General features: G+C 41.3%; 1 protein-coding gene across 1 annotated transcript in view; it reads left to right on the top strand.

Moving 5' to 3' along the window:
* ANO7 (anoctamin 7) overlaps positions 1-26,870 on the top strand; it is a 221,107-nt gene extending 194,237 nt beyond the window's left edge. Inside the window, exons 18-22 of the mRNA XM_078640414.1 lie at positions 910-1,046; positions 14,163-14,368; positions 15,990-16,132; positions 23,848-23,938; positions 26,688-26,870. Of these exons, the coding sequence (XP_078496540.1) occupies positions 910-1,046; positions 14,163-14,368; positions 15,990-16,132; positions 23,848-23,938; positions 26,688-26,870 (760 nt within the window). The remainder of the gene's footprint in view (positions 1-909; positions 1,047-14,162; positions 14,369-15,989; positions 16,133-23,847; positions 23,939-26,687) is intronic.
* The last annotated feature ends 678 nt before the right edge of the window (positions 26,871-27,548 follow it).

Here is a 27,548-nt window from a genome sequence, read left to right as displayed (position 1 = left end):
AATATGCACACTATATAGAATCAACATTATATACAAAGGAATTGCAATATATCAGGCTATCAATATATACAATATGTAGATAAAATATACAAGACAACATTGAATTAAAAAGTTTTGTATAATATACTGCAGTCCATGTTCAGTAGTCATGTGAAGTGTTAAATTTATTTAAAGGAGTTAACAAAAATATAATAAAGAGGCAGAACACAAGTAAAAGTAATGTTGGAAACAGCAAACACTTTATTGATCTAATCAATAAGTTAAAGGTCAAAGTTTGTTGACATCCTAAAGTACTACTTTGTGGCTATGTTAGCTAATTAAACCACTCAATCAAAACAGGCTGTGAGGACAATATTAAAGTTGGTTTCCCTGAATTCAAACGTTTACATGATATACACAAAATATTTTAAGAATGGACAATAAAAAAAAACAACTTTTTGGGAAAATATATACAGGTTATTTATTAATATGAAGAAAGTGGCGGCATTAATTACAAAGTTATAAAATGTACTGCAAACGTAAAAAACCGGGGTTCCTTATTACACTGTTTAATTCATGTAATTCCATTGTTACTCGAGGAAGAAAGACCTCACCTTACCTAAAATAGTAAAATGTTGCTGAAGAAAATCTAAAATTCTAATTTCTGCGCATTTTCATATTAATTTAAAGATGTGCGATTTGTGTAACTTTTCCTTCTTCAGAAGTTTTTTTTTCAATTTCGGAAATTTGGAGGTGGAGAGGTCTCAAAATTTGTACAACCCTCTGTTAAGTACACTTTCACAAGATTGGTCATTTTACAATCATTTGGATCTAAACAGGTGCACAGGTTATTTTACCCTGAAAATTTTCATTCATACAATAATTGTCTTACACTGTCTCCACATCTCTCTCCTACTGTCCTCTGAACAGGAAGGTCAAAGCCTGGAGGCAGAAGAGAAAACTGGCTAAAGTGAGGGGGACACAGATCTCTCAGGAGCCTAAGCGATGGGAGGAAGACTACGAGCTGATCGAGTGTGAAGGACTCTTTGAGGAGTACTTAGAGATGGGTGAGATAAGATGATATTTCAAACTACGGAACATTGCTTCATGGTTGAGCTATGGGATGCAATGCTTACATGATGCTACATGCCCAAATTTCTAACTTGTACTCCCTGCAGGAGAAAAGCAGGAAGTAGGGGCCCTGGCTGATGGAGCAGTGTGGGACTGCTGTTTATCTAGGAACTGTGGGGCATATTTACAAGCCCCTTTGGCCCCTACAATGTCACTTTTTCAGACGTTGTAGTTGCAATAGGGGCTTCGCCTTATTTACAAGGCAGTGTTAAGCCACTTAGCATGACAACGTTGCCTTGTAAATAAGGCCCCCTTTCATGCTATACTTAGCCTGAAAGGGGAGGGAAATGGGTGTTGCGGTGGGCGTTCCACCGCAACACCCATTGATTTTGATGCTGCCCCATATTCACACGGGTGGTGTAAATATGGGGCAGTGCCAAGAAAAAACTGGTCTTACCCAAGCGAAATGAGGAGAAATGTTTAATTTCTCCTCGTTTTTGCTTTCTCAGCACACATGGAAGCAGCAAAATGCCAATGATTGTTTAGGTGCAGGGAGGTGTCCCTCCCTACACATAAACAATCATTTACAAAAAAATGACGTTTTGCAACTTCTATGTGTGCTGCATTAAGCATCACACATAGAAGTTACAAAACGCCATTTAAAAATTGTTTATGTGCAGGAAGGGAGACCTTCCTGCATATAAGCCATATTTCCCTGCAAACACAGACACCCTTGCACTATGTTGCAAGGGTGCCTGCATTGGTGCTAGGCAGCTAGATTTAGCGCCAGCGCAGGGGGAAATGCAGGTTTTCACCATATTCTTGTAAATGTGGTGCAGCCCTGGGTTTCTAAAGTGACGGAGCGCTTCGTTAGCCTTCTTGGCTTAATGACACACTTTGCCACTTTCAGTAAATATGCCCCTGCAGCGGAAGATGTAGATGCACTGAGTGGAGGAATTGCAGGGAATGTGGAGTGCTTCAGAAAGCCATGGGCATTTGGATTCGGTTGTGGTTAATGCTGTTATTCCTACGGTGCAGTAAGCTGTTGGTGCCGTGAACTGTGAGTAAATAAACCCTAGAGCTTTAATGCTGCAGTATATGGGTATGGTGTATATATATATATATATATATATATATATATATATATATATATATATATATATATATATATATATATATATATATATATATATATATATATATATATATATATATATATTCATCCCAAAGTGCCTGAAGCTTCTAGGAGGCACTCAACAGTTCTCCGCCATCCGGGCTTCTTTAGCAGCGCATTTCCCCTCTTTGCAATTAAAATGTTTGCCCGACGCGTTTCAGGGAAAGAATCCCATCATCAGGGGCTGCCAACAGAAAACACTTGATCAGGCATCTTCATATTCTCGAATATTTATTAGCACAAATCACATGGTAGGCGCAGGATGAGTTCCGCATCACACCATCATTTCTGGGATTTGTAGTCCGATTAGATACCTGTAAGTTCGTTTTTCTTTGAAGTAAAGTCGAGTGTTTAAAGTAACATTAGGCAATTTTCTTAACCTATAGTAGGTAGCACTCGAGGTTCTGCGCGCTGTGCATTTCAATAGGAGTTCTGTCCAATGCTCCCAACCAGTTTAGGAGCACTCGCCTCACGTTGCAATGAAGGTTTGTATTTCACGCAGGTGATGGTGCACTCCCCACGGCACAGGCGGCCGTGTCGAAATATTCATCCCAAAGTGCCTGAAGCTTCTAGGAGGCACTCAACAGTTCTCCGCCATCCGGGCTTCTTTAGCAGCGCATTTCCCCTCTTTGCAATTAAAATGTTTGCCCGACGCGTTTCAGGGAAAGAATCCCATCATCAGGGGCTGCCAACAGAAAACACTTGATCAGGCATCTTCATATTCTCGAATATTTATTAGCACAAATCACATGGTAGGCGCAGGATGAGTTCCGCATCACACCATCATTTCTGGGATTTGTAGTCCGATTAGATACCTGTAAGTTCGTTTTTCTTTGAAGTAAAGTCGAGTGTTTAAAGTAACATTAGGCAATTTTCTTAACCTATAGTAGGTAGCACTCGAGGTTCTGCGCGCTGTGCATTTCAATAGGAGTTCTGTCCAATGCTCCCAACCAGTTTAGGAGCACTCGCCTCACGTTGCAATGAAGGTTTGTATTTCACGCAGGTGATGGTGCACTCCCCACGGCACAGGCGGCCGTGTCGAAATATTCATCCCAAAGTGCCTGAAGCTTCTAGGAGGCACTCAACAGTTCTCCGCCATCCGGGCTTCTTTAGCAGCGCATTTCCCCTCTTTGCAATTAAAATGTTTGCCCGACGCGTTTCAGGGAAAGAATCCCATCATCAGGGGCTGCCAACAGAAAACACTTGATCAGGCATCTTCATATTCTCGAATATTTATTAGCACAAATCACATGGTAGGCGCAGGATGAGTTCCGCATCACACCATCATTTCTGGGATTTGTAGTCCGATTAGATACCTGTAAGTTCGTTTTTCTTTGAAGTAAAGTCGAGTGTTTAAAGTAACATTAGGCAATTTTCTTAACCTATAGTAGGTAGCACTCGAGGTTCTGCGCGCTGTGCATTTCAATAGGAGTTCTGTCCAATGCTCCCAACCAGTTTAGGAGCACTCGCCTCACGTTGCAATGAAGGTTTGTATTTCACGCAGGTGATGGTGCACTCCCCACGGCACAGGCGGCCGTGTCGAAATATTCATCCCAAAGTGCCTGAAGCTTCTAGGAGGCACTCAACAGTTCTCCGCCATCCGGGCTTCTTTAGCAGCGCATTTCCCCTCTTTGCAATTAAAATGTTTGCCCGACGCGTTTCAGGGAAAGAATCCCATCATCAGGGGCTGCCAACAGGAAACACTCGATCAGGCATCTTCAGTTTCTCGCTCGGATATTTATTAGCACAAATCACATGGTAGGCGCAGGATGAGTTCCGCATCACACCATCATTTCTGGGATTTGTAGTCCGATTAGATACCTGTAAGTTCTATATATATATATATATATATATGTGTCCTGTTTGTGGTGAATGCTGCAGGCTTCAAATTGGCTCTCAACCTATGGGTATTGCCTTATATGGTGTGCAACTCAATCTTCCAGTCCTGGACTTTTAGCCAACATCACTTTGCATTTAGGGACTTTTAAGCGTTTAATATTATGCATACCCTCTCAAATGTTTACAATTCGGACATCTATTTAGATGCTGGTCTAGCAGATAATCACCAAGGTCAAAAGAGTTACTAAGAGTGGTAACTACTATTTAAGATTGTTATGGAAACTGCAAGGTTTCGTTCACGAAGGTGGATGTTCAACTTTGGCCAGATCATTTGTATGGCACAGTTAAATTATTATAATACCTTGCTTTATATGAGGCGACTGCTTTTGCTTCAGGAGACACATCATGGATACAGAGCCTGGTCCACTCAGCGCCGTCACACACACTTCAGTCTGTGCTTTGGGCACAGGGCGAGACAGTGCGCTGTATCACAACAAATGCACTGTTCGCAGTTCCTACAATGCACTGGGAAGAACAGCGCATTAGTGAAAGACAGGCCAGATGCGTGAAGCGTCCAGTCCACCTTTCACTGTGCTGATGGCAAACGACCTGCATTTTAGGGGGAGGGAGGGGGGTCATATATCCCCCTGCAAAAAGCTGCCCTGACTGACTGCACACACCTTAATGGGGATTCCTGGGGTGTACCTGGGACCTACATTGCCATATCAAGGGGCAGACTTGGGGAATGGGCACTTACTGTGTGTCACTTCTTTGTGGCCCAGAGTAAGAGCGCATTTGGATGGCCTCCTTGCCATTGTGTCCAGACCAGTGAAATGTAATGCGCACAAAGTCAATTGATTACTTCATGTGCATCGTAATGCCCTCTTGAGATCACACTGGTACACATTTAGCACCAGCGTTATCTGTACAACACAGGGACTTGGTGCGTCTGCGGTCCCGTCTGTAATACCACAGTGCCCCATGGGTGCACAAGTCTATTCTACCCCAGGGCACTCAGTGCAATATGGCCACTGATGGCAAAAGGGTATCCTAGGAAGTTGCTATTAGGCCCACAAAAGCATCTGATCAAATTATTATATAAATAATTGTTTCTTCTTGTATTTCCCTGAAGGCGAGCTGAGATCTGGCGACTCAGGACTACTTGTTCTTCCAAAATTTAAGAGTAGAAGAGGTTATAAAGTAGAAGAGTCGGCCCCTTTCCTACCCCCGCCGCAATTAAACTTTCTTGGGTTCTTAAGGAATAAAAGAAGTTAGTATCACTTCCAATTCACAAATCCAGTGCAACCATTTGGATCTCACAGTAAAGCTCAAAGTCAATAAGTGAGATTAAATAGAGATTTATTAGAAATTCACAGCCAATGTGATATAAACCAATCTCAGAAACATGGTATAGAAATATAAAATTACCAACAGAAACCAAAACCGGCACAGAAAGCAAATGATGGTTTTCAGTTGCCACCACACAAAGTATAAGAAACACTGCTTGGTGGTTGGATTGAAATCTTCTGTCCTCCTGACTATATTGCATGAAGGATTCAAATTCTCCTTATCTATCCTACACTAATGAATGCTAAATGGAAACTCTGATTAGATCCAATAAAGTAGATCATCAGCATAGCAGAATTTCTGTAGAAGATCTCCAAGGAAAGAATATCGCATAGCATAAGGCCGCACAACAAGAGTAGCACATAGAGATCCGTACCTCTCCGAGTCTGAAAAGAATATGAAAATAGCTCAAGATTGTTGTCTACTAATACCAACAGAAAAAACTCTCTAGAATCCCACATCAAAAGGCCTCATTAGTGTCTACCTTCAAATGATACTCTTTGGCAGCCACACTCGTAATTTGTTTCTTTGATCCACATATCCAGAACGGTAACAAGACAAAATATCGAATTCAAAATATAGAATTACCAAAATATCGAAGTCAAAATATAGAATGGACAAAATATCAAATGGACAGAATATAGTGGTGAAAAATATCGAATTGAAGGTAAGTAATTTAATATCGAATAGTAATTTTTACCCCTACGCTATCCAATGCTTTCCCTACTGTTGCACTCTCTGGAGTGGGAATAGTAATTTTTACCCCTACGCTATCCAATGCTTTCCCTACTGTTGCACTCTCTGGAGCGGGAATAGTAATTTTTACCCCTACGCTATCCAACCGTTTCCCTACTGTTGCACTCACTGGAGTGGTAATAGTAAATGTTATATTTAATATTTCATTAAATTTAAATTACTTTTAAGACATTTAAAAAAATTAGATATTTTGACTAACTATATTTTTTAAAACTATAGTTTTGATTAGATATTTTTGTACTTACCTGTTTGTAGATAGGAATTCAATATTTTTGCATTCTATATTTTTTCTTCGATATTTTGGTAATTCTATATTTGTGAATTCGATATTATGTCAATGATCCCTCTCTTCAAGCTTCCCTATCTCGTTCACACAATGTGCCTTTTTCCATTCATTAGATTATACCCCTTCACCTGCAGAGGAAAGAAAAACATTCCACCCAAAGAAAACATCCACATTGAAGGTTAAAAGTTGCGATATCTAAATGATTACGGTCTTTGGTCAATTTTAGTATAATAAGCATTTCAATACACGTTCTAACTGCGTGGTTACAGGTACATAGACAGTCACATTAAAAGTGCAAAATGCAATTCAAATAGATGCATTTCTCATTATATAAAGCATGAAAAATACTACTTAAATGAGTACATGGATTTATGAAGATTAACAGTTTTATTCAAACCACACACATGTAGATATATATATAGGAGCTTCAATTCATTGTCAGTGTAAAGAAAACATTAATGTGCACACACACACACACACACATTAACGTCTCGGTTACACAGTAAGTGCACTTCCGATATTGCTTCAAGTGCCCTACACTTCATTAATCATATTAGATCAAACAAATTCATAAGGCCATAAGTAAGCATATATAGGGCCTTAAAAATCATGAAAGGGTGGAGTCAAAAGTTTGCTGTTTCATAACTGATTGTGACAAACCTCGGAATGAACTCCTGATGGACCTAAGGATGGAAAATAAAGTAATTGATTGTACTCCTGCTTATTTAAAATTGGCGGTGGAGGACGATCCTGAGAAAGCTAAGCGCCGATATATAGAATGCCACCATCTTTTGAATATATCATCTTCAACAGCTACAGCGCCCCCATTAGCCAGACAACCCTTCCTCCTCCAAGCTTCTTGAAAAGCATTCCTCCACCTACCCTCTTGGCCAAGAACTGTTGTAGAGGTCTCAGGGGCATATGTACAAGGAAATGGTGCAGCCCGGCGGGAAATTTTGCAGTGTTGCGCTGCGTCGTTTAAAAAAAGCAGGGTTGCACCATATTTACAAGAATACGATGCACCCCTGTGTTTTTCCTAGCACTGGCACTAAAAATAGCTTCCTATCACCAACACAGACACCCTTGTGCCATAGTGCAAGGATGCCTGCATTGCAGGGAATGATTGTTTATGTGCAGGAAGGTGTTCCTTTCCGCACATAAACAATCAATAGTGACAAATTGTTATTTCTACGTGTGATGCATTCTGCAGCACACATTGAAGTAGCACATTGTCATTATTTAAAGTGTCCCTTAATGCCCAAAAACAATAATTAGGGGTGTTTTGGTCTTTCTAAGTGTGATGCCGAATGCTGCACACGGAAAAAGCAAAAACAATAAGAAATAAAAGTATTTCTCCTTGTTGCTGCACTTTAATGCCTGCTTTTGCATGGTGTTAGTTTTTGCCACTGCCTCAGAGTTATAGATCCTTGTAAATCTGGGGCAGCGTAAAAAAACTCAATAGATGTTGCAGTAGAACACCCATTGCATGCCCCTTTCACGCCCCTTTCACTCACCTGCGTGAAAGGGCACCATATTTACAAAGCGATGTTAAGCCATAAAAGTGGCCTAACGCCTGTTTTTAAATATGGAGCAGGGCATCGCGTCACCGGAAAGTCAGTAAAAAAAATGAAAACCATCCAGAGCAACTGATACCATTAGTGTTGTAATAGTGACCATGTTAGATAACATTACATTAGCGGCCAACATATGCAAGGCTTCTAACAGGGATCGGCTTAGTGCACCAGGAAGAGTTGCCAGCATTAATCCCCAAAAATTATTTTGTCAATTTCGAATGTCTCTACATGGGTAACACACTTACTATATCTGCAATGTCCCTGTTACCAATGTGATTATATTAGTAATGCTCTGTGCCCGATGATTTTATCATTCGAATATGAGTTTTGAATATATTTTGGAAATTTAGCCTTTTTTCTGCAAACACCAACCAATGAGTTTTGGAAATACACACAATTTCACCTCGAATAAACATTCTCCATTTTGATATACATATATTACTTCAAACAAGCAAAATCTTCTAAGTTAGTAGGCTAGGCTAAAAGAGGAGGGCTACTCCCAGGTAACTAGAGAGCTACCAGTAGCTCACCAACTACTCCTTGGACAAGTCTGCTCTACAACTTGTACGGGACACGGCCTCAGATAACTCCATATCTTTCTTGGAAGGCATTATAATATATGCCACACTGCCACCTCGTGGCTAAAATGCAATACTACAGGCAGAATCAAAACGTCTGCGCTTACTTACATCTGACGAAATTGATTGCATTGTCTCAAGTTACCTGCACTCCATAGTACCAGTCCCGCTCCCCGCTATACGACCCTGGAAACAAAACAAACGGCAAAACGATCTGAAAATCTCCTCTTAATAATAATAAATGTTTTATAAAGCGCATGGCGACTCAGAGTGTCCTGGCACTAAGCAGACTAAATGACCCACTAAACCAAATTCATCCTACTGAATATGCTGAGAGAAATAGCCACGTTTAAACATTTCACTTCAAACAGTGCTCTTCTTTCATAGCCCGTACATGTACAGGGAGGGAATTCCAAACTGTGGCAGCAAGATATGAAGAGGAAGTGCCTCTCCATCTTTTCTTTTTAAATCGAGGAACCACAGCCAAGGGCATCAGAGGAGGGAATAGTTCTCGTCGGATGGTGTGGAGTCAGCCTGTTGGCCAGATACACAGGGCCAGTCTGGTAGTAAGCTCTGTGGGCCAGAAGAAGACCTTTAAACCATATCCACTCCTTAATTGGCAACGAATGAAGGGGCATATATCAAGGAACGGTGTTAAAATTATCGCAGGAAACTGCCGCTAAAGCGGTGATAATGGGCTTGATAATATGCCCTTGGGTATTCCAATAGAAGCCCATGTTCTGGTGTTAACATGGGCTTTTATTGGAATTCTCTACGGCATATTATCAAGCCCATTATGGGTGTTTTAGCTGCAGTTTCCCGCTGCTAAATCGGCGATAATTTTAAAGCCATTCCTTGATAATATGCCCCGAAGCTCCTTAAGATGGTGATGCATATGAGCCTTTCTGGCGACCTTCAGTAAAAGCGAAGTAGTGGCATTCTGAACCAGATGAAGTCTCTTTAGCTGGTGTAAGTCAGAAGGCCCCAGTAAAGAGCATTGGTGTAATCTAACCACGAAGTAATGAGGTCATGAAGGACTATTTTCTGAGTCTTGAACGGCAGTAAGTATAAAACTTTCTTCATAGATTTTAACAGACCAAAACGGCAGTAAGTATAAAACTTTCTTCATAGATTTTAACAGACCAAAACGGCAGTAAGTATAAAACTTTCTTCATAGATTTTAACAGACCAAAACACGAGCCCACCACGCCCGCTGCATGTGGGTAAAAGTCTATAAGAACATCAAATCTCACCCCCAAACTATGCACTATTGACGCCGGGGCTGGAGGGAAAAAAACATGACTGGGCCAGCAATCACCATCCCACAATGGGGGACGAGGGTTAGGCACATAGGATATTCTCTGTTTTATTGCCATTGCACTTACGGTTACTGAGCTGCATCCAGGGGAAATCAGCCATCAGACATGACTTAAGTCTTCTAAGAGGATTGGTCGTGTTCCTGTCCAGTGCAAGAAGGAGCTGAGTGTCATCCGCATAAGATACAATCTGAACGCCAAAAGGCTTCCTCAATGTTGCAAGGGGGGTCATCATGGAAATGTTAGCATCGGACTAAGGGTGGAGCCCTGAGGGACACCTTGCTTTAATGGTTTGGGATCAGTAACAAACAGGGCCATGCAGGCCGATTGGCTTAGACCAGTCAGAAAGGAACAGAACCAAATAACATATAGAACTCAAGAAGCTAAACACCAGCTGAATCAAATGGAAATGCTTATGCAATATAATCATATGTAAGACTTTGTACAGCCGCTCCACACCAGCATATGACCTGAAACACTAAAGCTAGATCACATACATCGTATATTTTTTATTTTTTTATTTTTGTGTTTTATAGAGCGCGATCTTGACCCGTTAGGGTATCAGAGCGCTTTACAGAGTCATAGCGTTGTACAAGAGGCATGGAATCACAAGAGTATACCATAAATTTAAATTGGGAGGGTGGAGGGGGGGTGCTGAGAACAAGAGGGATGGAAGGATACAAAGTGCAGTTAACATTACAGTTGCTGAAGACAGGCCCCAGGTTTCTTGGTGGGGCAGGAGGTCGACCCATAGTGAACTCGCTTTATGAATATTTCTCCTGCTACTTCACTTGCAAGTTATTTCCCCTCACTCCTCTCTACCCTCTACCCTTCATGCTCACCTACTAAATTCTCTTGCTAAACTTTAAATTCTTCTACAAGATCTTTCTCTCTTCCTCCGTTCTACATTACTTCCGCTCCTTCCCCTGCTTTTGCTTACCCTTCTATCATACTTCTTTATACCCTTCCTTCTGATCATTTTACAACCTCAATAGGTGTCATTCTAGTCACCCCATCTCTCCTCTCCCCAGTAGGGTTGCTGAACTCCATAGAAAAACACTGGACATGGACAGGCCTTTAAAAACAGGCACAGGGGGCAAACTTAATCCCCAGCCTTAAACACTACATCAGACTTCACTGCAGGCATTAACAACCATGCCAAGGAGTACACAACAACTTAACTGAAATTACATACACTGTTAAACCCACCTTATCTTAGTAGCTAAAACACATACTTATAAATGGCAAATCGGCCCAGGCTCTTACATGCGAAACCACACACAACCTATTCATTCATCACTGAAATCTGGATCTCACCTTCATCTCAGCCATCTTTGAAGTACTTGTCCAGACAAGCTCCTCCATCCACCACAAACACAGCCCACAGAAACCTGCGGTGACATCACTATCATCCATGGAAACATCTGCAATTGATTCATAACTGACACCCCCATCTTTGAACTTCTTTCCTTCGCTTTTACATCCAAAAATAAGCAAACATTGTGCTTCCACAACTTTTATCACACACCAGGACTGAACCCCAACTTTATTGACCACTGTGAGGAACTCATTCCACTCATGCAGCTCATTGACCATGAATATATATTTAGGAGACCTTATCATCCCTTTGAACATCAAGAAAAAACACCCTCACTGCAAAATGGGAACACCTGCTCAAACAGCACATCCTCCAGTAGCGGCTGCTACCGAACGTGCTTGTGGTGTGGGGGCAGCGGAGGCAGCGGAGGGGGGAGGGAATAAAAAAAAGACTTACCTGGATGCGGCCGGCGTCCTCTTCTCCTGGGGCAGGAGGAAGCACGCAGCCTCCCAGACTCCCCTGACCAATCACAGCGCTGCCTTACAACAGTTTTGTGATTGGTCTGAGCACCATAGTTTGGCGCTTAGACAGGGGCTGGGAGGCTGGGCATGTTCTCCAGCCAGGCTGTAAGCAGCCTGGGTGGAGAACATGCGAAGTGCTCATGACATTTTGGCCGGCTATAAATGTCATGCGCACTTAGGAAGGGCCTACCACAGCCTCCAAACAGCCCAGCCCCACCCCGCCCCCCCAACCAACTGAGTCAGAATGCTTAAATAAAATGATAATAATGTTCAGTTATTATCATTTTATTTTTCCGTTTTTAATTGCTCAATGAGCAGTGGGGAGATGCTCCTCCGCCTTAGCGGAGGAGCCGCCGCTAATAACCTCACTCAAAGTATCACCACAGCTGATCACACGAAGGGCTACATGATAAAACTTAATATAGCCATCACATCTTCATTACACTGAAAGAACGCCTGACTCTAGTCTGGTCAGATCACCATGCCATTACACTTTTGATTGTCAATCACTCTATCATAAAAATTGGATAATCCAAGCCCCTTGAAAAAGCTCCCTATTGAAGCATTCTCCTAACAGTCCAGACAGCTCTCAACTACTAACCCTACCAGCCAATCCACTGACGTCCTTACCAAAAACTATGTAGACTCAGACTCCTTGGTTTTCAAATGAATTAAATGCCAGCAAGACACATACCAGATGATATGAGAAATACTGAGGGCAACACAAAACCCGAGATGCCCTTTTCAGCCTTAAAAAACAAAGGAAACAAATAAGGTCCTCATTATCAAAGCACAATTTAACTGCTACACATATTTCATAAATGAGCAATAATCTCCCTTTCAATGCATAAAAGTATGCACCATCTTTATCAACCAAAATAAAACACTGAGGATTATCCACAAAGCAGAAGACTACTAATTTGTTTTACTGAAAATGTTGACAAAATGGATGAGATGAGGCTGTTGCCAACTGCTGCAGTCCCTTATATTCCAAATAGATTAAGCACTACTTGGTAGTCTCTCTTTCTTCTAAATCGTGACTCACTCACTAAGATCATCTCCTCAATTAACCTCTCTGTGCCTTCAGAGGAGCCATTACCATCATCTCTATTTAAAACATTTGCTGAAGTCACTGCCACTCATCTCCTCCATCATTGCAGCTCCTATGAAGGCACAGAATGTTTGGCGAGTGACCTCTGTTTCACACTGAACCCAAAATAAAGCGAGTTCCTTCTACTCCATACAAGCAACTTTCCTCCCTCAGCCTAAATATGGCTTGTATCTCTTCACCTACTGGACATCACCCCATCTCTAGTACCTTCAGTGCTATCCCCTAGTCTCATCATCAACTTCATCCTCAACCTAACGGAATACATCAATACGTTAACCAAATTAACAACATACCAACTACACCTTTAAAGGAAAATAACATCCTGTATTTCCACCAGAAGAGTTCAGGACTGTTGGTCGAGCTTTCAATCTTTCACACATCAGTGGTAGCAACGCCTTTTTTGCTGGACTACAGAAATCGTCAACTAAGCCTCTTAAAGCAACTCAACCTGAGCCAGTTCGACTCATATCTAACGCAATAAAGTCAGACCGTATTACCCCTGTCTTTAACGAATTACACTGGCTGCCTCTAGAAGTCCTCATTAGCCTCAAAATTGCCTGCATTACTCACATGGTCATCCATGCCAGGCATCCATCTAACTTCAAAGGCAAACTCCACAAAACACAGCGAAAGAGCCACGCAAGGAAAAACGAACCTCCCTCACGCAATCCTTAAATCAAGGTAAAGTAAATCCCACAACTCTGCCTTCACCCGCCTGAAACCCAGACTTTGGAACTCCAGCCCTGCTGCCCTCAGAATGAACAAAAACCTCCTTTCATTCAAGAAAGACCTTCAAACTTGTCGCTTCAAAAAGCCTTTTACGTTCTAATATTCCAAATCTTCAGATCTACTTCCATCCATAATTTGTCTTCATCCTATGTTCCACTTTTGTTCCCTAATTTCCCCGCTATATCAATGCGAAAATAAATAAAACAAACAAATAAATAAATTGAAGATTTATGCATTATACATAACATAACATGGCACTGTTGGCTGAAAGACAGCAATAGCTGAAGATGTCACATATGACATGTGACAACTTAGCAACTGTGTTACCTATGGTACTGTAGTATGTGGAGAGGGCTCTGGGTACTATGGAAGGAACTGAAGGTAACGTGGTCTCAGGAGCTATGCGAACTGCATTATGGGCTTGCTGTAGAGTCCGGAGCTCGATTGTTTCAGACTCTTTAGTTATAGTTAATTTAGCTATATTATGTAGGTGGTGAAGTTTGTGAGACAGGAGAATGTAAAGCTCTGGATATATCCCTCATTCATTTCCATATCTCTCTTAGTTCTACAGTTTGGTTTCATCACCATCTTTGTTGCTGCGTTCCCACTGGCGCCCCTCTTCGCACTGCTGAATAACTGGGTGGAGATTCGCCTAGATGCCCAGAAGTTTGTTTGCGAGTACCGACGGCCTGTGGCCGAGCGTGCCCAAGATATTGGAGTCTGGTTCTTTATTTTGGAGGCACTGGCTCAGCTCTCCGTTATTGTCAATGTAAGTAAAGTTGTAAACGTACTGTGGCGATGGATGTGGGAAAGTGGTGGGGGTGGGTTGTGGGTGTAACTGGGCTTGGAGAAAGTGGAGGGGGAGCTGGTTGGGTTAAAGTTGGAACTGGGCGTGTTGGAGATAGGTGTAGTGCAAATTGTGGATTTTTTGTATTTATAGTTATTGAATTTACTATAATGAATTTATTGAAAGAGCATTCCAAACAATCAATGAATTGGTACAATAAGTAAGTACAAAAATGACCAAGTGTAGGAAAATAAAGCACAAAGAACTAGTGGAGGACCAAGGTGGAAAAATGCCAAAAAGTTTCAAAGTAAAAATTGAAACAACTCAACTCAAATTTCTAGTTTCAAGTTCTACAAACCCCTTCCTAATGAAGAGGGTACAATCCACACAAGAAGATGAAGCTCTACCCCATGATATGGATGACCGCCTGCAGAGCTGTACAGTTGAGGCCTGCAAATAGTAGGAGTCCACCCATTACAGGGTGAGACAGAGGGAGTGCAAGGCCAAGATGAAATTTAGAAGAAGAGCCACCCGGTCTCTCAGATGAGCCAGTAACCCAGGAAGTAGGGTTTGGGTGAGCAGAAATCAGCGAAAATTCAATTACAGCTCCAAATATAATAGCTCATGTGGGCCCAAACTGTGGCTCACCTCCGCGGTCTGTGTGTTCATGTGAGTGTTGTATGGCTGTTGGTGACTCAAAATGTAGGTAGGGAAAAATTTGACGTTATTCCACATTTATTAATTGTATACACATACTTTAGATGTTACTCTAGCTCCTAGATTTTACTTCTATTTTCCCCTTACACCAAGTTGTTCCTAGCATTATACAGGGAACACACCATATCCTTGTGACCCCCCTTGCTACCCTTCCCATTTCTTCTTTTTGCTCAGTTAGAAATACCTATTATTCTAACTCTAAACCTAATCTACCTTTAACTCAATGTCCCATACCCAATCCTAGCCCTAACCCTTGATCCCACTGAAACACAGCATTGACATTCTTTAGGAATATCTCACCATTACACTTTCATTACAAAGACAAATTAATCTAATTGAGCAGTGCTAAAATGTTGAATTGAGAGGACAATTTAAAGAGTGTGGTTGGTAGGGATGAAAGTGTTTCATGGTGACCATATGAGTAATAAAGGTTTAGTATATGTTTTTAGTAATTTGGTTACACCAGTGTTAGTTTTATATACAATATGAGGGCACCTCATTCTAAAAACTGAAGGGTGAATTAGGAATCATAATTTGAGGTACTAGGTGGACAGCAAGATGTAAATATGGCTTTTCTGCAGTGAACAGAATATTATAGGTAATTGTTGGTTTGCGAATGGATTTGGGCAGGTGGAGAAGCTCAATCAGTCTGTGTTGGCATCAGCCAGTTAGAGAGGCTTACTTGGTGTGTGCTAGTGTCAGTAAGGGAGTAAATCCCACCCTGTCATTGGAAGGGAGGGAAAGATTTGGAGTTATATGGTGCAAGTGAAAAGGGAGTAAGAGATTCTCCTAAGATAGCAAAAGGAACAACAATGGGGAATGTGATGACATCTTTCTTAAGGCCTGTAACTTTTCTGTCTTACTTTTTCTGTCTTACCTCCAACAGGCCTTCCTCATTGCATTCACCTCAGATTTCCTCCCAAGACTTCTCTACAAGTATGAGTATGATAACAACCTTCATGGCTACGTTAACTTCACCCTCTCCTACTCCCCGCAGAGCTACGTGTCAAACAACCACACCATGTGCAGGTGAGTGGAGATGCAAGAGTTTGAAAAATAAGCTCCAGAGCTACATCCAGGTTGAAGAATCACAACACAACACCACCAAGAATCTCCATCATTTCATGGCTGAGAGGTCCTAACACCAACAATGGGGCTCCTCCGACACTCATTTTTAAGCATCTTCACCAGTCACCACCCTAATCTCAACCACTGTGAGCAGCCCCACCCCTAATAGAATCTTCAACACCACCATAGAAGAATTCCCGTCATTCACCATTAGAGGAACCACACCCTACGCTGTCCATCACTTAGATATCTTTACTAAGCAGCACTAGGGAGTCTTCACCAGGATCGTTTACTTAGCTCTACTTACCACCGCAGCAGTATTCCCCCATAATGTATCACTGGCTTATCTCAATCCTCACCACTAGGATATTATCAGAATGCACTAGTCTATCTGTCTGGATCTAACAGAGGTGATCTGTGCTTCCACACTTCTCCAAACTGACTGCCAACCATATGCTGACAGTATGTTGGTTAGAAGTAGAAGAAAGGGGAAATGGATAAGAGAGAGAATCAGAGACACTAGTTATTGTCACTGTATCCAGTCACATAGTTGGGCATTGTAAGTGCTGCAGGAGCATTCATATCCAAAAGCAAGAGACATTCTTTAGTGATTAGATGATACTGACTCCAGCACCTAACTAATAATAGTGCATATGATATAACATTGAGCTGTCTTCGTATTTCCATCTTTCTATGGTCTTGTGAACTTCTTGGCCCAGATGTAGGTAAAAAATATTTACCGATTCTTAATTACCGAATTTTACCGATTCGGTAATTAAGAATCGGTAAATATGAAGGGTGGACATGTAGGTCCATCCAGATGTGTATTTTACCGATTCGGTAAAAATCGGTATTTACCGAATCGGTAAATACCGACCGGTAATGCTCCATTCATTCCTATGGGCTTTGAAGCCCATAGGAATGAATGGGGCATTACCGGTCGGTATTTACCGAATCGGTAAATACCGATTTTGACAAGGGTGCAGGGGGTGTCACTTTGACACCCTCTAGCACCCCCAAAAAAGGGTCGGGGGCCATATGGCAGGCATACCTGCCCTAAGGGCAGGTCTGCCTGTCATATGGCACAGGTGTGCATGCACACATGTGCATGCACACCTGAATCGGTATTTCACCATCAAATTGAATTTGATGGTAACATACCGATTTCTTAGGCCTTGTGGGACTCATAAGAGTCCCACCTACATATCAATTTTACCGAATCTGTAAAAATACCTGTCGGTAAATTTACCGACCGGTATATTTACAGAATCGGTAAAATTACCGATCGGTAAATTTACCGAACGGTAAATTTACCGATTCAGTCCCCTACATCTCAAAATCCTTTTACCGGTCGGTAATGGCCGAATTCGGCCGTTACCGACCGGTAAAACCCTACCTACATCTGGCCCCTTGTCTTTTAAAATCTATGTGATATATGCAAAGAGTATTCTGAGTCATTATGTGTTTCTTATAATCTTACTTTCCTACTATGCCATCTACCTTCAGTGTTATAAGAATATGTTCTGTGGTGTGAATAGTATTCCATTGTGACAGGTTCATGAACTGTACTGTATGCAATGTACATTAGTATATAGAGTAGTATATAGAGTTTGCCTAACAACATGTATTCACCTCCCCAACTAAGTTTATTTATGCTGTATGTGTAAAAGAAAGGTTGTCAAAGTCTGTGCAAAAGTGAGAACTGAATAAAGAAATAACAAAGTGCCAATGTAAAACTTCATAATCCACAAAGGAAGATTCATGAAAATAGTGGTCAGTCATCAATTCCAAATCCTTAAACACAACTGTAGTCCTAGACTACTGCTCTGCATCCAGTTCAGCCTTTCGTCGACGTACATGTAAAACACCAATCTGTAAAACTTCAAACAATGATAGCAAGGTCCTCGCTGCAGAATCTATATATCTTGATTATCTAGCAAGGATGCTCTGCATAATGAGGAGCTAATACTCTTCAGAGTTTAAGATTGCCAACACCATTTGCAAGTCTTGTGAGGGTTCTGTGGCTCCATGGGACATGCAGGCTTTGTTGACTTCACTCATGTGTCTCATATAGCATGTCTATCTGAGACACAAAGGCTCTTACGAGGTGGTGGATACACTGCTTGCCCACCTTCAGCCCTTTAAAACTTAAAGCACACACATTCACACGTCCCAGAGCATCGTGCTTCAGAGCAAGATCTGAATAAATAGGTTATCCCCCGGATCTTGACAGGTGTCTTTACATTCAACCACTAGGGCAGTTCCTTAATCTACTACTTTGGCATGATAAGCCACACCCGCAGAGTTTCCTCATCATTTATGAATCTAAATCCAGCAATCCACCACCACTGAAGTATCTGCAGTCTTCACCATTGGGAATCTACATCATCAACCACTAGGGCTTCTCCAGTCATACCACATGGACATATAACCATTCTCTACAGAGATTTCTCTCCCATTTATCTGAATTGCATCTCCATCATCCATGCTGGGGCAGCTCCATCCTCAATCATTGTCCACACCATCTTTCATCACAGAGATATTACAGTCATGTATGATTTGGTCATCGCCATCATTCACCACTAGGGCATCTCCATTATCCACTATTTGGGTACCCCTGCCATTTAACATAGAGATATCTCAATTGATCACTGGGCCATCTCCACCCCTTTAGAGGGGTTCTGCCTCCCCACTAAGACACATTGTCCCCTCACGGGGACATCACACCTAACAGCTCTAAAGTAGCTGCACTTTCTATCTTTGCATCATTGCAATGCTCCACTACTTAAGCCTAGCAACCATTCATCAAGTCGGTTAGCCCCCCCCTTGAGTACTTCTAAGAAATGAGCCATCGCAGTCTTCCCAATAATTCCAAATTTGAAATGTCACAAGATACTATCACATATAAACTTTTTTAAAGTTGGAAATGTTTATTTACAAATTGTAAAGTAACTCAAGTTGTCACTAGAAAACAAGCAGAAATCCTCATAACAAAATAAACAAACCTTAAATATCAAAAGTGTATACGGCTAACGAAAACAAAAAACTGGCAAAATGAAAAATAACTTCTAAGTTTAATTATGATAAAAAAGGAGGGAAAAAAAGGAAAAGAGGAAAGGGGAAGTAAAGAAGGGTGTAATGCATAATTTAACTAAAACCCATTGTTTAAATACAACGTATGATATTTGTTCTTTATCAATTACAATCAATAATTAACAGGTAGTGAAATGCATAAAAAAATCTCAAATCACAAAATGTCATTAATACATAAATAATAAGTAGCAGTTAGGTACCGCACACCTCAGGAGGACTTATTAACTTCTTCTTGTGTAACTAATGGACAAATGTTAGAAGACAAAGGGGTGGACAAATGAGTTGTCAAGGGAGACCATAAAATATCGACTTGATATGTGTCTGAACAAAATAGTTAGCTATAAATATATATGTTATTTTAACATTAAGAGGAAGAGACCACCTCTCATCATTGAAACTACCCACAAAAATATTACCTATTGATAACTGAATGTTATAATCCAAAATACCATTCATTTTATTTTATACTTGAACCCAAAACACCTTAATAAGGGGACAATCAAAAAACATATGTATAAAGTTATGTATAAAGTTAAAATTTTGAGAAGAGCAGGGGCAGCATATATTAGTGATAGATGTATTCATTTTATGAAGTAAGGCAGGTGTAATAAATAGTGCATTATACAGAAAATAAAGAGTTTGTTTAATATTAGCTGCACAAGTAGTACAGTTCTTTCTTCAACTGTTAGCTCCTAAATTACCAACCCATTCCATTTCAGTGTCATTTACCCAAAACACCTCTACTTTTGTTGATCTCTATTAGGTTACACAAGCTTAAATTTCCAATAAATATTATACGATTGTTTTGTAGAATTATAAAAAATAAAAAATAAATAAAAATATTGAGAAATAAATGATGGGTTGCTATGAATCTGAAATGTAGGCAATATCCTCAAAGCACTAATAAGTTTATCATGTTGCTCATATGTTGAGTTAGGAACAGAGTTTCTCCCTTGTATTTATTGAAATCTGTACTGTCTTCATTAAGTAATAAATTAATCCAGAAAATTCTTCTATTAGACAAAGAACTCAAAGCAACCTTTTATTAACTTTAATACTTTTTTTTACTCTATAGAGGAGAATAAAACATTTTAATTTCAGTTAAATTATTCTCAGTATGGAGAAGGAGTAATCTACTTGTATTGATTAAAATTGGTCATGACTACACCAAGGATTTCTGTGATATTACAATCGTTAAATGGAAATGGAGAAAGAAAAGCGTTCTGTATCCATACTCACACCTACAAATCAGTATCATGAGAACCGGTGTCATGCTTTCCTGACAGAAAATTAAATCTGTGAAATTAATTTCACCAAAAAAGCAAATCCCCCCTCTTATTATTCCAAACGAATTTAGAAATCATCTTATTTAAGAAATAGATTTTAGTTGTGGTAACATGATAGGTAGCATAGATAAGCACTTTAAAACCAATAGTAACAATCTAATTGTAAAACATTCTAGCCATTCCTACCAGGAGATATATAAAAGGGACTAACTATTAATAGGATTATGCTGGTTTTCTTTAATTCATTCTAAATTAAAATTCATTTTTATGTCTAACAGAATTAGAGAACCGTATTCATAAATATTTTTTATTACATCAAGTTAAATTATAAATATTAAACTTTTCACACAAAAAGAATTTAAGTGAAGGATTTCATATTTATTAATAATCCATTTATATCTTGAAAGACATAATTCCTCATCATCTCTGGAAAATGAAGGTAATGTCATTTCAGGGACATTCACATACATATGCATGCCATCCATTCATGCTGTAAATCTTTAGCTCATCAATACCAAATTGAAAGGTTTTGATGAGTGACATTTGGCTACAAAAGGTTATAAAGATAGAACAAAAAGAAAAACAGATATAGGCATTCTTGTCTGACTCCTCTTTTAATTGAGAAAGCAGGAGACATTATATAATTAAGAAGAATAGTGCTTCCAAAAGAACTATATAATATTGAGGTTAAATTGTTAACTATTGGGCCATACTAGGCCATTTCAAGGATTTAAACCTAAAATACCAATCCAGGAGATCAAACGATTTTTCAGCAATTAGCACCTGCTAACTTGGAATAACATTGGAACACCTTAATTATGATATTGAAAGAGATATTTAATGGACTAACAATAAACTTCCTTTAATAAAACCAGATTGTTTGTGTTTAATCTATTTGGGTACAAAAGCATCAAGAAGCGTAGCAATCATTTTTGCACATATTTTACAATCAATTTTGAGAAACAGATGTATAGGTCAATTATATTTGCAGGACATTAATGGCCTGGTTTTAAATTTGGTGGTCAGTCTGCCATCAGTGAGGGTGGTGAAAATCATTCAGTCTGCCAACCTGGCCGAACTCCACCCACAACATTATTAGGCGATCATTACCAGCCCTGTGGGATCTCTGTACTTTCAGAGAAGCAATCCCCATTGGTGAACTTCTAAACGAGCTGAAAATTTGGTGCACAGCTGCCCACTTTTAGGCAACTGCACATGGAACTCCCAATGGGAAGCAGGAGGATCTTTAAATCATTTTAAAAACATCTGTAGATCCCACCAGTTTAGGAATTTTGGATTGAGGGAAATCCGTCTTTGATGATTCTGGAGAAGTTGGATCCCTATTTATAAAAGAATCAGATTTCAAGATTACAAGATCAGTCAACTTGTTTTTAGCCAGGGGGGACTTTTTAGAAATTCGTTTTTGTTCTGCCCCTAAATTAGACATCGCCTCCTTTAACAGCAAACTAAGTACTTAAGTATTTTGACTATTCAGTGTCAATAATGGACCATCCAAGTGAATTGGATGACAAGTTAGATGCGGGTTGAATTTCAAGATAAGAAGGATTCTTATTGGCTCCTTATAAGATAGATGATACGGAATAACCTTAATGTTGTGAGGAACACAATTAACTTGGCTAAGGAAGAAGTGAGAGTGAATCAAAACGCATCACTACCCAGCCTTTTGGTAAGGAGACTGGTTAGGCTGAAAAACAAATGGCTGCCAGGAAGAAAAAATTTAACAAAAAAGGTATCCTTGAAACCTAAAAACGTAATCTAGATAAAGCGGGGATTCAAGAAGGGAGACTGCAGGACCCAAAAGGAGAACCACCTTGCTTAGAATTTAAAGCAGATAAAGCTTGATAGCACTTGGCATCATGAGGGACAAAACAGCCTTTGTTATTTCTTCAGATGTGCTGTTAGTGTGACAAGATGAAGAAAATAATCAAGAGCTTACTCCAGGCAACAAGGTCGCACTACAATGTCATCCCTCATGTTGCTGATGATATAAAGTAACTTTTCCTGGTATTTAGTCTCACTCAGAGCAGAGATAATTGGGCCAAGTCACCAGTAGAACAGTTCAGAACTCAGTCATCTCCGCAGTCCCCCAAGTCCCATACCACTTATTTAACTTTTTGTTCACATGAAGAATATTAAAACAATATCATACGTATGTAGGTAGATGAGCAATCTGAAATGGTCACAAAGATGACATCATTGCTTTGAAGAATTTGGTACACAGACATATAATACCCAATATTGTGTTCTGTTAAGAGAGATTTGTGTAGCAGTGCATTGTCATAAGTATGACCTTACAGTGGTAATTGATTCAGGTACATTTTCACACCCAGATCTCAAGGAGGTCAGTACAAACTACAAAACAACCCTGGGCCTATCATCCCTTCTTAATACCCCCATGCTGTCAAACCACACCACGCCCTGAGAAATCTTCTTCACTGTTCGCTACGGAATGTCCTTTACCAATCCTGGTCACTTTGTCTGGATTGCCCACGTGGGATGTGCTAAAAACTTGAATCCTGCAGGTTGATGAGGAATGGGCTCAGTTTTCATAAAAGTCTCATTGGACAATAAGTCAGCACCTCATGATTGTGTGCTGCATAGCAAATACAGCTTCCCAAACTAAGAAAACTACTCTCAGAGGTTTAAAATATACAACTCATGAGCATCACCAGCAGTAACACAAGAAGGGCAAAGCCTCTCCATCTGTGAGGAGTCACAAGTGTTACATTCATGTGAAGGACAGCCCCATAGCACTCATCCAAACTCCAACTAAAAAACTATTTACATAAGTCTGTCTTTATTGTCAGGCTATGTGCAGCAGAAACATCTATCCTCTTAGGAAATTCATTAATCTACAGAGTTTGCCACAGTTTATTCTAAGAGGAACATAATTTGATCAGTTTTGTCCTTCATTGTCAGCTAGAGGGTTGTTTGTTTTACAATCGAACCAGTCAGGAATATGTGGTTCAGGCAATTCTGTTTTCTTGTCTGATTTGTTGCTCCTGGTTGCGGAAGGCAATGCTTTACAAAATGACTGTGTTCTGTCCAGGTTGGCAGTTGACCTGGCCTGTTCTTGAGGCACCTTCACATATTGCCTTTACAGATGCTGGAGATCTTTTTAAAAATACATATTGAACATCTTCACTCCACTACTCAGACATTTTTCAATACCCAACCACTGAAGAGTTTCCACCCTCTTGATACTGAGTAATGTTATTGCTCTCTCTTGTTTGTGACAGACTCCTGCTTCCTTTGCTTCTTTATTTTGTGTTGCAGGTACAAGGCTTTTCGTGATGAGACAGGAAGTCACACTCTCTTCTACTGGAAGCTGCTGGCCATCCGCCTGGGATTCATCATTGCTTTCGAGGTGAGGTGTGAGGAAGGCAGGAATGGCTCACGTTCCATGTTTAGCTTCCAGAGGCTAGGCCACTCTTATGACCGATGGCTCTTTGCAAATCATTTCTGAGAAACCTCTTGCCCATTCTCATATGACAGATGGGTAACTTTAAGACTTGCGCATGTTGTCAAGTGGTTAGTGATGCATTTTTGCAATGTACTGCTAATTACCCAAACAACACACTCCAAAGGCCACATGCATGATCTCATCTTCCCAATATCATCAACAATCCAAACCATCCACATCCTTTTACTACATGCCAAGTCACTTGGATTCACCCTGGACACCAGTATCACTCTCTAGGAATGCATTGCCAAAAAACAGATGGCCTGTTACTAGCTCTCTCTTCTAAAGCAAGTGAAACCATTTCTTCCAGAAAGCCACCTCAGAACTACTGTTCAAGCACTCATACTCCCACACCTCAATTATGGTAACGCCTGCCCCATGGCTTCCCAGACTTCAAATTGGTTCTGCTTGAGGGCATCCTACACTCCTCAGCATGTCTCATCCACGGACTGAAGAAACATGATCACTTCACCCCCACTCCATTGGCTTCCTTTCCCTGCCCACACCTTCTTCCAGGTCCAGCGCGCCATCTATTGCAAGTCGTAGAAACGACTTGCGATGTAAAGCCATGCATGGTATCAACGCGGCCGATATAACGTCCTCTTTGTAACCTACTGCAGGTAATGTATGGTGTAGTAACGTCATCCAGGCCACCATGCAACCAGAATTCTAAACATAACTAATTCTGAACATTTTATATGTGTGTATGAATGAATTCTAAACTGGACCCTAAGCACATAATTTGCAATTTGCTGCAGATTTTCAGAGCATGATCTTGGGGGCAAACTCAGACACTACAAAGGCCCTCTTCACTCCCTGCTCCTCACTCCCTGCTCCTCACATTGATCATCCAAACAGACCTGGGGCTGTATTACACAAAGTGCCATGGGGAGCACAACAGGTGGTTGCGCCTGCTTTGCATGCCCCCGGGGCACTTTGGTATTACAGAAGGGGCCGCAGATGCTTGTGCAGTCCCTTCGGTAAAACAGATAGCACTGGCGCACATATAGCGCCAGCACCACCATCAGAGGGCGTTCTCTCATTTGCATGAAGGCACAGCCCCATGCAAATTAGGGCATCTCTTTGCATCTGTACCTGCACCGAATTATAGACACGGGCACAAAGCCAAAGAAGCCATTCGAAGACACACTGACAGTGTGCCACAGAAAGACGGTGCACTATCAGTGCTCCCCATGATGGCAGCCCTCTGGAGGGGGTGAAGGGGTCCTATGAACCCCTATACAATCTATTGCAGGTATTGCGGTCACTCACTGCACCCACCTGCAAGGGGTTCTCTCACCCATTTTAAAAGTGCAGGCAGGTTGCTGCCTGCACAGTGAAACACAGATCGCCTGCTTCACAGCTGCTCCCTATTTTACTTGAATGTGCTACCCCCAGGGCCGCTTGAGTTCACAGCTGCCCTGGAAACAGCGCAATCAATTTAACATGGCTCACTCTCCTTGTTTGAGCAGGCTGGCGCAAACAAGAAAAAGCCACTCCATATGTAATACAGCCCCTGATCTTCTCTCGAAAGTAGTAAAAAACTCAATCCAAGAGCATCCCAGCTCTCAAAGTTCTGAATTACAACATAATAATCTTCCCATCTAATTACGTACAATAGTTGACTAAATGTACTTCAGCACGTTATTGCCTCAAATAGAAGCTGTAGTAAATTTCCTGTATCATTCCTGATCCTCTCACATTATGTTGAAGCTGTGTTCTCTTTCCTTTTACATTGATCTACATCCCCTCTCAGAATTTCTATTTTCTTTCCTTAAGGCGTATCGGCCTTTGTCCTTCTGGTGTCCACTCACTCGCTTCCCAGCAAGTCTTGCACCATATAAATCCCTCTAGATATGTGCCTACATACATGTAAATTAAATCTCTACTAAAATTCTGTGAGAGTAGATGCATCAACCATTACAGCTTCTAGCAAAAGATTATTATTTAAATGCTTATGAAGTGCAAACAGATACCCACTCTGGGTTTCCCGGTGCTTTGCCCAACACAATATTACTATTCTTAACTCTGCAACTTCGTACACTAGACTGATGTAATGTAATGGCTGTGATATTTTTGTCATGCAACCTATTGCACGCGATACAGTGACCCACAGTGGAGTAGCTAGACCTCTGGCCGCTCGTGGCGGCGGCCTGCATGTGTAAGCGGGGGTGGGATTCGGGCCTTGAGGGGGGCCCCTGCAAGGCACCTGGGGGGTCCCCCTCCGGGCTCAATCAGGAGCCCTGCAGCCAGAGTGCTGTGCAGAGGGGGGCCCCTGGCCCTGGAGCTTGGGGGCCCCCCACACCGCGGGGGCAGCTGGGGCCTGTGTTACGCCCCTGGATTTGGGGTGCTGGCGATTCCCGCGCGTCTGCCTTGATGGTCGCATGTACAAGCAGTGGTGGAGTGGGAGAGGCCGCCGCCCCAAAGCTCGTGACACCTGAGGTGGACCGCTCCCCTTTGCTACCCCACTGGTGACCCTTCTCTACCTCCCTTACCCCATGTGGTGTATGTGGGGCAGCTGCACTCTTGCTCTGCCATTGTCTTTGTGTTTTACACTTGGGTATGAAGACAGAGGATGGTGTTAAGTATTTTTTCTCTTTTTGATTCTCTCTCTCCCTCCCCATATCTCCTCTCCATCCCACCCCTCACTCAGCACGCGGTCTTCTTCAGCCTCCGCTGCATTGACTGGATGGTTCCAGACATCCCAGAGTCGGTGGAAGTGAAGATGAAGAGGGAACGGTACCTGGCCAAGCAGGCACTGGCCGACAACCAGGATGTGTTGCTGACGGTGAGTCCTGGCTCCGGCTCCCCAGGTCAGTGTGCAAGGTTCTTCTGAATGTGTGTTGTGCTTGTGTCACTAGTGATGGAGATCACTGTTTATTGCCAGCAGACACACAATCTGCTGGAATGAGAAATATTTGTTCTGCTGCCTGGGAGAGAGCAAGACTTTATTGCCCAATCCAGGGAATAAGGGCCGGCTCCTAGCATGGAATAAATATATCTCTCATTGTGTATTCTATTTATACAATAGGCATCACCAAACAGCTGTGGCTTCTGAGAAGTAGTTATATTGTTGCATCAAACGTATAGCATTCCAACTGAGAAACATAGGGCCATAATATCAAGACAGGCGATAAAATTATCGCCGTTTAAGCGGCAGAAAACTACCCCTAAAACGGCGATAAAGCTTGATAATATGCTCTATGGAATTCCAATTGAAGCTCATGTTAGATGTCCTTCATAAAAAGTATAGCATCATGCTCAGAAGTAGTGGTCCTGTTCCATTAAAAGCATAGCAGCTCTGCTGAGAAATGCTGGTCCTTTCTCATTAAAGGTAATGCAGCAGCCATGCTGGGAAGAAGCAGTGCAGCAAACTCGCTGAGAAGAGTAGGTATTATCTTATTGCAGATATGGCAGCCTTGCCAATAAGTGCTGCTACATTACACCTAGAAAAGTTAAACAAATAAATGCTTGTTCTGCTGCAATAAAATATGGCTGAGGCTTCTCGAGATTC

This window comes from Lissotriton helveticus, chromosome 5_1 (genome assembly GCF_964261635.1).
Source record: "Lissotriton helveticus chromosome 5_1, aLisHel1.1, whole genome shotgun sequence".
NCBI lineage: Eukaryota > Metazoa > Chordata > Amphibia > Caudata > Salamandridae > Lissotriton > Lissotriton helveticus.
Note: the sequence above shows the minus strand (reverse complement) of the source record. Positions and strands in the feature narration are given on the sequence as shown.